Raw genomic sequence first — 13,233 nt, forward strand, 5'->3', positions numbered from 1 at the left:
AAACAGACTGTACCGCTGTTAAACACAGTGTGAAAAGGGCTTTATTTTTTCCAAGGCCTAATGCCGCATCCAGGATGTGCACACAGGCTAAAAAGCAGCTGCACTTACTTTCTTATCTCACTTTTCAATCCTGGACCTTGTCCAGGTTGAACAATAGTCACTTAGTTTGTCTATTTTCTGCCCACCAGAGACAATGGGAGTCAATATGAACAAAGTTACTCCATGTAGATCAAGGACAATTAACAAAAGCAGAAGAGGCCATGTTCAGGAAGCTCCCTTTGCAGAAAGACTGCAAAGACCCATTTACAGCTGGTCTGTCCCCTGCAAATATCAGTCAGTTACAGCCTCAATACATCAGAAGCACTATATTCTCTTACCCACAGAGCCCACAATTAAAAGATGGAGCTGGGCAAAATGGTGTGTGTGTGTGGGGGGGGGGAGGTGGAATAATAAATACATTGACTTTGTGGCATGTAATAATAATGATTAACTCTTTTCAACCAAAGATGCATCCAAACACTTCACAGAGAAGGGGTAGGTATTATTATCTCCATTCCAGTGAGACCCAGAGATTGGGGTGGAAATTTTCACTGCTACCTGAGATCTGGTTTCCCAGGTGGCCAAATCCACTGTTCAGCTGTGAAAATCTCAGCCCCAATGCCCAAAGGGAGTGACACTGCAGCAGGGCTGGAGGTCGGGGGGGGGGGGGGAACCTTGATTGCCAAGCCTGGTACCTTGACTAAGGGTCCTGTTTTTGAAGCAAAGCCTCTGAATTTCTAAAATCTGACTGCGAGGAGGATCAACTTGTGCCTTGAAACGCGCACCTTTCACGAGTTTCCGCACAACCTGGGAAAGCCACTTTGCACAAGCAGCGGGCGCTGGGATGGAATCCCGGGGCTGAGAAACAGCCGGCAAGGAAACTGCAAATCTGTCCTGGTGCCAGTCTCTGGGAGCCCCCAGTGCTGTTCTCACGCAGCTCTAACAGGGGCGAGGAGGGTGACCCCATGTCCTGATTTTATAGGGACAGTCCCGATATTTGGGGCTTTGTCTTCTATAGGCGCCTATTCCCCCCCCCGATTTTTCACATTTGCTATCCCGTCACCCTAGGGCGAGAGGAGCAGCCAGCCCCGAGCGGGGGCACCTGCACTCAGCCCCGGTGTCAGCCCGGACCCACCGCAGGGCGGCGCACGGTACCGCGCTGGGGGCGGGGGCTGGGCCAGCAGGTGCTGGCTGCACAGAGCGGCACGAGCCGCCGGCCTGGCCTTGAACGTCAGCGTGCGCGGGGGAGCCCAGTGCGGTTCCCAGGCTCGGTTGCTGCGGCAGCATCCCTGGGAGCCGGGCCCTCAAACCCCTCCTCCCTCTCTCCCTGCTTCCTGCCGTGCAAAGATGGCAACCGAGGGGCTGCACGAGAACGAGACCCTGGCGTCCCTGAAGAGCGAGGCGGAGAGCCTGAAGGGCCGGCTGGAGGAGGAGCGGGCCAAGCTGCACGATGTGGAGCGTGAGTCTGGGGAGGGCTCGGGCTCGGACTGCGGCGGCCACGGGCTGGAGGGAGGGGGGCAGCGCGGGGCGCGGTCGGGCCGAGCGGCGCCCCCCCGTGCGCGTCGCTAGCCCGGCGCAGGTGCTGGCTCCCGGGCTCCAGCCGGCCGGGCACGCGCTGAGCTGGTCCCTTGCCCCGCGTGCGGACTCTGGGCAAGCGGCGTGAGCGGCCCTTGCACCCCGTTACCCTGCTGGGTGCGCGGGGCCTGAGCCATTCCCCGGGCGCCTCCTGTGCCGGGGGAGGGGAAGCGGCTGCTGCGGCTGCCTAGTGGGTGCTGTGATTCCCTAGCATCCCTGGGGCTGATGCTCACGTTGGTGGCGGCCGCAGCCGGAGTGAAATCCCGGGGGATGCACTGAGGCGGCATTTCATCCCTGCGGCGTGGCGCCAAAGGGGACCATTGCCCCCTTCAAAAGCCCAGACCTGCCCTAGCGCTGACATAAAGCAATTCAGCTGGCAAGTCATCTAGGTTAATCCCGTGTGTAATGTCAAGCTCCCTAGTGACTGCAATACAGGTACAAAGAAATGATCATGCATAATTTTACACCACCCTCCCCTCTTGCTCTGGTTAATACAAAATAATTTAAACTTGTTAACCTGAAATCCCTGAGATACAAGACGATATTATTATTATGAATGATAGTAATTTATTATTTACTTCCCATCCCTCCTCCTTCTCCTCCTCCTTTTTTTTTTAACAAATATTATAGGTATAAATTGCTACATTTTTCTTGTACTATAGGGTTGATTTTACCAGTAACTTTTATAGGCATATTACAACTTTGTTCCTCCTGTCTTTGTTTTTGAAGTCTGTGTTGAAAGGGGTTACAAAGCTATATCTAGTGATTTATGTGATCACTGTTTGTTACTGCAGGGGAATGGCAGGAGTGAGTATATGTAAATTTCAGATTGTTTAAAAAAAATACCTGCTTCTTTTCTGTAGTAAATGAGGCATTTTCTTGCCTAAATTTGATTATCATAGGTTTTGTGAATGTCCTTTTAATAGGAATCATTGAATGGAGATGGCGTCCTTACAGAAACATTACCATAACTCAATACGGTCTTGCAGTATAATTTCTACAGTATTCGTAATGAGGCCTCAATTCAGCAAAACACTTAAGTACATGCTTAAAACCATCTCTATTCAACAAAGCATATGCTTAACTTTAACTGGGCATACTCTAACTGTAGGTCTCATGATGTTTGCGGAATATTCTCCACATGTTTTTGTTCACTTCATAGATCTGTAAATAAATGTTTTCCTGAATTTTGTTTTATTGAGACTGTGTATTTGCCCAGGGTTTGATTTCCATGACAAAATCTGTGACTTTTAACATTTTTTCCATTTAAAAGTAATTTTTTTCACCCTAGTGTGCTACTGCTGAGCAAAACTCCTCCATTATTTTTATAGTTTTATTTCAGTGTTGAAGCTTCTGGTCTCTCTGTGCTTTTAAACTATTTCCAACAGCTATTTCTATTGGGGAAATAAATTAAATAACTTCCTTTTTTGAAATCTAAAATTATGACTGTCAGTTTTTGCCGTGACAAAATCATGATTTTTCCCATTTCTCCCCAAGACAAACTGCCTGCCTTAATAGCTTTTCTCTTCTTTGTTCAATTAGATTTTGAACTGTAGCTCTGTGGAAAAAATGTGAACAGATATCTGAAGTCCTACCCTTATATTTGACTTGCAGTCTGGAAAACTCTCAGGGTTTATTACACCATTTAATGGTTCAGATTGAAAATATAAACAATTATTTTGTCTATTTGATTCATAGATTTTTAAGGCCAGCAGGGACTGTTATAATAATCTAATCTGACATACCCGCTTTCCTCCCCCTTCCCGTGCATAACAGGCCAAAGAACTTCACCCAGTAATTTCTGCATCAAGCCCCATAATTTCTATTTAACTATAGCATACCTTATAGAAAGATATCCAGTCTTATTTGGAATATTATGGGCCCAATCCTTCACCTTTACTCACACAGGCTACCTCTTGGGAATAGTCCTGGTCAGTGCGGTGGAGCTACTCACTTGAGTAAGGGTTGCAAGGTCAGGTCCATAGTTTGCAATAGTGTTTTTACAAATATAAATATTTCAGAATTGTTATATGCCTATGAAGGCTGTAGGAATCAGTGTTCTAAGAGAGTTATTTATACTAAAACAGCCAGTTCTGCAGAATGTATGTTGCATTAACAGAAAGGAAACATGTAGGCTATTGGCAGTAAAAAGATTTGTTTTATTTGATAAGTTCTGGACATAAGAATTTCAGCCTAGTCTTCCACTTGCCATAACAATCTCCAGCATTTGTATTTTGATTATGTTATTTTAGGATCTCAGAAGATCATTTGATTGGCCTCACTTGATGAGAGGTGTGCGGGGAATGTAGTTTTTCAATGAGTTTAGTTGATACGTTTTGGAAAGGCTAGTTTGCTTCTAGCCCCTCATGAAGATCGTTCTGTAATGGACGAATTGTCAGGAATAATGGGCGGCAATTTAGTTCACTTGCTATGTGAGGTTTAGTCTCTTATAGGGCAGTGTTTGTAGCTAAGAGCATTATTTCAGTTTCTGGCACAGTCAGCGAGGCTGATGTGTTTTGAAAGATGATTATTGAACAGCTAATCCATTAGAAATCAATTTCAGACTTAGAGAGGCAGAAATTGCTCCACTGATTTGTGAGCCAAAGAACCATCTTTGTAGGGTACGGTTGCCCATCCTTTCGCTGTGACAGCCCTTCCTAGTTCGAATGCTTTCTCATCACTGCTTAAACACAGGACAAAGATTTTAGCTGCGAGTTTTGTGATGTAGGGATCTGTTTACATTCATATAATTGCAATTTAGGGTCTGAGCTACCCACAACTTTCATCGATGGCGATTACAGTTACCCAGAGCAATCGCTCATCACCACAGGGATTGAACTCAGAGCTTCAGATCCAAATCACTTGAACTAAAAGAGGAAAGTCCAGATACAAAAGTCCACTGAAGTCAATGGGAGTCTTTCCACTGATTCCAGTGTGTTTGGATCAGGCACTGTCTCTTCTAGCTGATAACAGTGGCTGATATGGGCAACCCACTAGCGACTAACACATACTGAAGCACTGGATCACTTCAGCAGGTCTCTGGATCAGGCCCTTTTTGGTCTCCGGGGCCCGGACACAAGGCTGTTTTACAGCACACCACGTCCTAGACTGGAGAAGTAGCCCCCTTCCTCCATACTCCTCCTTGTGAGGTGTTTTAAAGCTGGTAGAGCCACTAGATCGGGGTGGGCAAACTACAGGTTGCATCCAGTCTGCCAGCCATTTTAATCCATCCCTTAAGCTCTCGCTGGGGGAGCGGGGTCTGGGGCTTGCCCCACTCCAGCCTGGGAACAGGGTCAGGGGCCACTCCGCGTGGCTCCTGGAAGCAGTGGCATGTCCCCCCTACGGCTCCTATGCATGGGGCAGCCGGGGGTTCTGCTCCACATGCTGCCCCTGCCCCAAATGCGGCCCTGCAGCTCCCATTGTCTGGGAACCATGGACAATGGGAGCTGCACGGGTGGTGCCTGCGAACAGGGCAGCGTGCAGCAGAGCTGCTTGGCTGTGACTCAGCACAGCAGCCAGAGGGGGGACATGCTGCTGCTTCCAGGAGCCGCTTGAGGTAAGCGCCACCCAGAGCCTGCACCCCTGAGCCTCCCCCCCCCCCCCCCCAGCCATGCTCCAACCCCCTGTCCCAGCCCTGATCCTTCTCCCGCCCTCCGAACCCCTCAATCCCAGCCTGGAGCACCCTCCAGCACCCCAAAGCCCTCATCCCCAGCCCCCCCAGAGCCCACACCCCCAGTTGAAGCCCTTACCTGCCCTGCATCCCACCCTCCCTGCCCCAGTCTGGAGCCCCCTCCTGGACCCTGAACTCCTCATTTCTGGCCCCACCCTGGAGCCTGCACCCCCAGCCGGAGCCCTCACCCCGTCCCGCAACCCAACCCCAATTTCATGAGCATTCATGGCCTACCATACAATTTCCATACCCAGATGTGGCCCTCGGGCCAAAAAGTTTACCCACCCCTGCAGACAGATACAATGTCTCCTCCTGTTACTCTGGTTACGTGGGGCCAGCACCGAGTCCTGTTGCTCCTGTGTGAAAGGAGACAGCATGCCTCTGCTGAGCCCTTCATAGAATGAACATCACTGGGTCAGAAACAAGTTAGTGTTCTCAGCTGATGCCTCCCCTGCCCCCCCGCCCCTCTCTGACAGCCTCAGCGTGAGGCTTCAGGGGTGCAAGATGGCTTTGAACTGTGCCAGTTGCAGGGGGGTGGATTTCACACTGAGGTGCCTTTGCAAGTTCATTTTTACGGCCATGTTCTGTTGGAAATCTAAGATTATTTGTAGAAACTGCAGATGGAAGCTCTGCTGAGAAATAACTTAAAACATTGTGAGAACTCCTGCTGGAGCATTTTACTTAGGATTCTTCACAATGAATAGAAACTGTTTCACAGGGTCATTTGTTTTAGAAATAAACACTTGTTATTATCCAGACACCAGTCAAGTGAAGTGCAAAGGCTTTGTCACACTGATGCAGGTTAATGTCGTAAGATATGATGCTATCACAAGAACTGCTCAGCCACTCAGCTCACGTTGGGGCGCATAACACCTGCCGTTGGCACACAGACTTCCCATGGCTGCCAGTGGGAATTCTGAGTGCAGATCAAACCTCTTAACTGACTGAAGTCCAGTACCTATAGCACCTTGAGGTCAGAGTTGCCATGTTAAAATGTCCTCACATTGCTGGGACTGGAATTATTTAAAAAAAAAACCAAAAACTTTTTATAACATTAAAAGCACTTTCTGAGGATTTTAGAACCACAACAATAATTTGAGACAAAACACTGCACTAAAAAGTGAGAGCTCCAAAATCTGATGACATTGTATGTCATTTTTCAAACTTTTTTAAAATTCTGAACAAACGTAAAAAGTCCTAAATAATGTAGATGAATTTTTGTAAAATAAACACACACATACAACCCTCTCCTGCCAAACAAACAACACCTGGTATGGTAGATGGTTTGATTAGATGGCATTCTCTAAGGTCTCGTCTATCTCTAATAGCTATGCTTCAGTGAAGAATACTCTAGATGTGATGGTTAGATGTGCTTCAAGTGAACTTAGAGTCTGATCTCGCACTCACTCACCTGACTAACTACTCACCTGAATAGACTCATTGTGCTACCTGGAATTACTCGTGGGTAAAGTGACTCATGGGCATTAAATGTTTGCAGGCCCAGGGCTTTAATATGGAGCAAACATTTGATGATTCTCTTTATGGTTAATTCTCCACAGTTCATCAGGTGGCGGAACGTGTGGAAGCCCTAGGTCAGTTTGTGATGAAGACCAGGAGAACTCTGAAAGGCCATGGTAATAAAGTCCTCTGTATGGACTGGTGCAAAGATAAAAGACGAATTGTGAGCTCTTCCCAGGTGAGGAAATGTGTAGGCACTATTCGAGGTCAGTGATATCCAGGCATAGTTCTGATAGCTACACTAGGTAACATTAATTGGAAATGAAATCTACGTTTAGTTTAAATGCTTTCATGATGTCTAAAGCATTCTTTTAGCAAAATATTTGTTCAGAGAACACAAACCAGACTACTGAATAAAGAATATAATTCTGGTAAGCATCACCATACCTACTGGAGGTGAGACCCTAAAGACCTCTCATCCATTTTTCATACAGAATTTCAGAGTACTTTAGCACATTACCTATACAGTATTACAGCAAGCTGGTTTGGGATCAGATGCACCTTATTCTCTCTGGACACTCAGTATGCAGCACTTCACCCCATCATTTGAATTAACATATGAAGAGAAAGAATTGGGATGGAGAGATCTGAAAACATTCTGATTCTACTAGAAAGGTCTGTGTGATCTGTGAACATAAAATCCTTTCTGTGGTCTGGAAGATGGATGTGGCCTTAAAAATAAACTTCCTTACTTAGCCAGCTAGAACTATTACAAATATTTGGACATTTTGATAAACAGGCATTAAGTCTGTTTGAGATCAGTCTTATGTCACAAAGTTGTACAGGGGAATGGGGGAGGTATTGAGATAAAAGCCTTTCACTTGTAGGTCACTGGTTCACATTCAGAAGGGTAATGGATGGAACTTTTTACATCTGATGGCTGTTCATTGGCCTCTATGAAATGAGTTGCTGGTCTCAATCTACCACTTACAGGATAGAATAGGCTATCTGCATCACAAACCACCATGAGAGTTACTGCTGTCTGGCACCATTCTTGGATGTCTAGCCAGGAGACCAAAGATTGAACATTTAGTAAGCTATTTTTTGAAGTGGTAAAGTATCAGTGTATAAGTATGAAAGCAAAAGAGAGAGGCTTTATTCCACTTTAAAATATGTATCCTGAAAAAACCCACATCCAGTGATTCTGTGAACCAGTCTGGGGTTTCAGATATTAGCACTGCAGACACACTGAGGTTTGTTTTCTGTTTGATGGCACTTAGATTGTTTCATTTTCCATTTTTTTTAAACTTCTATTTTAAGAAATTAATTAGCCCAGGGGCAATAACAATAGCTGGTTGAAAACAAACAAACAATTCACTCTTCCCAGACTGGAATGTTAATGGATATTATCCCAGCCAAAGGTAATTGGCATCAACACACATACCAGGTGATTATGTAGCACACTATTGATTGCATGTTCATTCTTGTTAATAGGTTATTTAGGTGGGCAACTAAAGGTTAAGTAAGAGGAGTAGTAGAAAAAAGGGGAGCAGAGGAAGGGTGGAATGGGAAAAGAGGATAAACAGAGTGATGTGAAGAGGAGATGTAACTGAGAGGATAATTATGAGCTAGGATAAGTTCATTTGTAGGAGAAAAGGAGAATAAAAATTCATCCAGGTGGTTGTTTCTTGAGAAGATGGTGATCTCCATGATAAGTGGTGAGGACAGCTCCTTCCATTCCCTTAAAGCAGGGATGGGCAAACTTTTTGGCCCGAGGGCCACATCGGGGTTGCGACACTGTATGGAGGGCCAGGTAGGGAAGGCTATGCCTCCCGAAACAGCCTGGCCCCTGCCCCCTATCCGCCCCCTCCCACTTCCCGCCCCCTGACTGCCCCCCTCAGAACATCCAACCCATCCAACCCCCCCGCTCCTTCCCCCCGACCACTCCCCGGGACCCCACCCCCTCATCCAACCCCCCTGTCCCCTAACTGCCCCGCCCCTAACTGCCCCCCCGGGACCCCGCTCCCTATGCAACCCCCCCTGCTCCCTGTCCCCTGACTGCTCCAACCCCTATCCACACCCCCGCCCCTAACTGCCCCCCCCCGGGACCCCGCTCCCTATGCAACCCCCCCTGCTCCCTGTCCCCTGACTGCTCCAACCCCTATCCACACCCCCGCCCCTAACTGCCCCCCCCGGGACCCCGCTCCCTATGCAACCCCCCCTGCTCCCTGTCCCCTGACTGCCCCGCCCCTAACTGCCCCCCCCCGGGACCCCGCTCCCTATGCAACCCCCCCTGCTCCCTGTCCCCTGACTGCTCCAACCCCTATCCACACCCCCGCCCCTAACTGCCCCCCTGGGACTCCACCCCCTATCCAACCGCCCTCTGTCCCCTGACTGCCCCCCTAAACCTCCTGCCCCTTATCCAGCCCCGCTCCCTGCCCCCTTACCATGCAGCTCAGAGCGGCGGGAGTGGCCGGTCAGAGCGCTGGTGGAACGGCTGAGGCTGCAGGGGAGGGGGACAGCAGGGGAGAGGCTGGGGGCGAGACTCCCTGACTGGGAGCTCAAGGGCTGGGCAGGACGGTCCCACAGGCCGTAGTTTGCCCACCTCTGTCTTAAAGGCTATATCTACCCTGCGAGCTAGTGTCTGATTCCCCAACTCACATACTCCTGCTAGCGCTCATCGAGCTAGCGTGAGTCTGAGTAGCATTGTAGCCATGGAAGCATGGGTTGGGGCAGCGGAGGCCCGGCTGAGCTGTGTCAAGTACATACCCACCAGTTTCAGGCAGCTGTGTACTGGGAACGGGTAAGCCATGCCGCTGCTGCCGTTGCCTGTGCGACTGCGTTTACACTACTCTTTAGCCTCACGCTAGCACTCATTGAGCTAGTGCAAGGAGGTGGGTAACTCCTAGTTCATAGTGTAGACATCGCCAAAGAGGGAGGGTCTTGCTCTCGCTGTGGGCTAAGGGAAGGTTTGTTAAAGAGGGTCGCAAGTGCTAAGACTGATTTTTCAGAGGCATGCTGGAACAAACGGTATCAATCTCCATACAGGTCTTTTAGATTCCATTTGGCCATCGGTGTGAGGGGGATGGTGCAGTGTCATTTTGCATTTACAGAAATAACTAGCCTAATTAAGCAGAGTCTCTGATTCACAGCGCACTTCACTCTCACTAATAGCAGTGTTGTAAAGGTGGTGACATATTGCCTGGGGAAATGGCATGTGGGACAGAAGTTAACAGCTGTGCTCTGGCCAGATCTCTGAAATACAGGAGTGAAAGTACACTTTGAAGCCCCTAATTTCTCTCTCCATTGTGTGTTGAATTTAGGATGGGAAGGTGATAGTGTGGGATTCCTTCACTACCAACAAGGTAAGTGGACTTCTGCAGTTTCTGTATATAAAGCCAAATATGGCTGCACTGCGTGGATGTGCTAGACATGGAAGTGGAAGCCCTTCCCTCTCTTTCTTCAGTGCACCAGAGCTTCTGGCACCACTGCCTGAGCACTAAGTGCTTGGCAGTGTAAGCTTCCCGCACTCTGCTCTCCAGCTGGAGTGTGAGCATGTCACTACTCTGGGCACTGGCTGCTGCAGAGCAGGGCTGGCGAAGTGCAGGCTACACCTATGGAATATCCGTAGTGAGTGCCATGAGTAAGCACGTGCCCTGGCATAGTTTGACCCCTTGTGTTTTCTCCTGGCTTCTTTAGCCATAATGTCCCCAGATGTTTCTGCATGAGTGATGTTGCTCCCTCCCAGTGTGGCTCAGGTCTGCATAGCCTTAGCAGAGGCTATAGCTAATAAAGAGTGTCATTGGCATTATAAAAACAGGCCACTGTAACTTACCTTTGAACAAATGCTGCAATGACCATCCAAAATGCAGAGAGTTCTAAAGTGGCCCTTGCAGGTGCCCAGCATCTTACACAATTGTCCTGGAATAATTCAGAACCAGTCACAAATTTGATTAGCTTTGTGTTGGGAAATAAGGCTAGAGGTACCGAGAAATGCATGACTTGGCAAATGTGGCTTGATTCTCGTCCCCATACATCCTCTTGCTTTCGCAATGAAAGTTGATCTTGAATTACAGCTTGATTCTGCACTGTTCAGATTTAGGAGCAAAAATGTGTTAAACATGGGCATGGTCTCTCATCTGTTGTATATTTTCATTAAATACAGTGAGGAGTCATGACGGCATTTGAGCGATTTCGGCCTCTGTGTGGTTATTTTAACACCAATTAGTGACATGATAATGCACTCAGAAGTTGATTCTTGAGTTGTAAGGAGAATATTATGTTTCAGGAACATGCAGTGACTATGCCATGTACCTGGGTGATGGCATGTGCGTATGCCCCATCTGGATGTGCCATTGCTTGTGGGTAAGTAAAAGCTCTTGCAACTTCTTAAACTAGAGGTGACTTTGTGTCCCAAGTAAATGTAACTTATGGAGCTGGGGGAAAATTTTAAAATGTTGGCTCTTCCCTTCCCCTCCCCCCATTTCTTCAAGAATGCTTTAGAAAACAATTTGGAATCCTAGGAAAAAGACCTGATATTTAGTAGTTCTAGAAGAAAAAAGCAACTATCTAACTTAATCAGATGAGTATTATTTAAAAAAAATCTGTATATCTGGCCTTCTTTACCCATCACTGGAATTGACTGACAGCTTAACAAATACTGACAATAATATCATTTGGATGCTATAAGCATTTGGGAAAATGTTGCACCCAATGGGCCTGGTTCTATCCCACACTGGTTCACACAAGTGTAACTCCACTGACTTCAGGGGAATTACTTCTGCTTTGTACCAGCATGAGAGGAGAAATGGACCCAAAGTAGGGTCTGATCCAAAACCCCTTGGAATGAATGGGAGTCTTTCAGTGGATATTGGATTTGATCTATATTGGATCAGGTGCATTTTGCATGTTTTGATAACCTCATGACTTTGTTCATATGGAGCAGAAATCTCTCCTTGCTTCAAACGTCTGAAAATATCTTGGGACCTCATATTGCCGTTGGCCTATATAAGTAACATTCAAGTTTGAAGCACAGACAGCTAAAGATATCTGTTCCATTGGAATAAAGTCACATAATAATCAAAACATGCAATATGGGCCTGATCCAATATCCAAAAAGGGAGTTTCACAGTATATGCAGATCAAGGGCATGTAGGGTCTTAAGACTGTATTAAGTTATGTGCAAATTTAGTACACAAAGAAATTGAACTGCTGCTTTTGTCATCTCATCATTAGATCATGAAACCTCAAATGTTAAATACTTAATTCCAGATAATTCTTTTTCAGCAACACAGTCAATATTTCCACTGCCTATTTTCAAGTTATTTTGAAAGTATGATCTTTAAGCCATCATTTGCTATATTTCTTTTGCCATAGAAGATGTGTCAAATTCAGTAAGTTGGATAAATGGTACATCAAAAATGTAATTCAATAGAAAAATGGCAATTTGACTTTATTCAAAAGATTAACTGCAAGGTTACTACTGTATCACTTGTCAATAAATGTTGGATGGACTGTGGTTCAGTAAAACGCAGTTTATTAATAAAATGCATGTAATAAATACTAGGAACTAGGTCCTCAGTCCCACTTCCAGCTGTTCAAGCAGTACAAAATAGCCATACATTTTCCATAAAGAAGCAGCTGGGGATTCCCTTAGCATATGGGAATCCCATGTGGTGTAATAGAATGGAAATCTATATTTATAAGGATTTGATGTTGCAGAATTTTTAGTATATTTCACCCTTACATTTGTTTCTCATCCCACTTTTTCTTGTTATTAATGTTTTCTGTCTTTTTTAATTCTTAACTCTAGTGGCCTGGACAATAAGTGTTCTGTGTATCCACTGACATTTGATAAAAATGAAAATATGGCTGCAAAGAAGAAATCTGTTGCAATGCACACAAACTACCTCTCTGCCTGCAGCTTCACTAACTCAGACATGCAGGTAAATACATTCAGGTACAGCATATAATATAAAACCATGAGCTGGATTTATACTGCTGCTGCAGGGAGATGCAAAGTATTCTTTCTTGCACCAGAGACGGTCATTGTTCCCAGTGGGGTATTCACATTCTGTGCAAGGCAGTGGTTCCTGCTAAGAAGGACAGCATCCACCTCTGCTGAAAGCTCCATAAAAGCTCTTGCTCACAGAGGCTGTAAGTAAGGATCTTTCAATTCAGATTTTCTATATTTATAGATTTTATTTATATATATATATATATATATATATATATATATATATATAAATAAAATCTATCTATATATATATATATATATATATATATATATATATCTGGTGAGCTGAAACATAGAGAGACCAAGTAACTTGCCAAAGATCTCACAGGTATCCTATGGCAGAGTGGGGAATAAAACGCATGTCTTCTGAGTGCCAATCTGGTGCCTTAGTCACAAAATCATCCTTCCTATTTAATAAAATAAACCCCAGCTCCTGCAAGATCATGAGTATATGTGGGCATGAAATAATCCAAGA

The 13,233-nt window shown here is 46.1% G+C and overlaps 1 protein-coding gene across 1 annotated transcript in view; it reads left to right on the forward strand.

The window, feature by feature from the left end:
* Positions 1 to 1,215: 1,215 nt before the first annotated feature.
* The window catches only part of GNB5 (G protein subunit beta 5), a 28,625-nt gene continuing 16,607 nt past the window's right edge, over positions 1,216 to 13,233 (forward strand). The window contains exons 1-5 of the mRNA XM_048867288.2: positions 1,216 to 1,498; positions 6,844 to 6,980; positions 10,066 to 10,107; positions 11,031 to 11,107; positions 12,555 to 12,687. Coding sequence (XP_048723245.1) covers positions 1,387 to 1,498; positions 6,844 to 6,980; positions 10,066 to 10,107; positions 11,031 to 11,107; positions 12,555 to 12,687 — 501 coding nt within the window. The 5' untranslated portion in view covers positions 1,216 to 1,386. The remainder of the gene's footprint in view (positions 1,499 to 6,843; positions 6,981 to 10,065; positions 10,108 to 11,030; positions 11,108 to 12,554; positions 12,688 to 13,233) is intronic.

This window comes from Caretta caretta, chromosome 10, assembly GCF_965140235.1.
Source record: "Caretta caretta isolate rCarCar2 chromosome 10, rCarCar1.hap1, whole genome shotgun sequence".
NCBI classification, from domain to species: Eukaryota; Metazoa; Chordata; order Testudines; family Cheloniidae; genus Caretta; species Caretta caretta.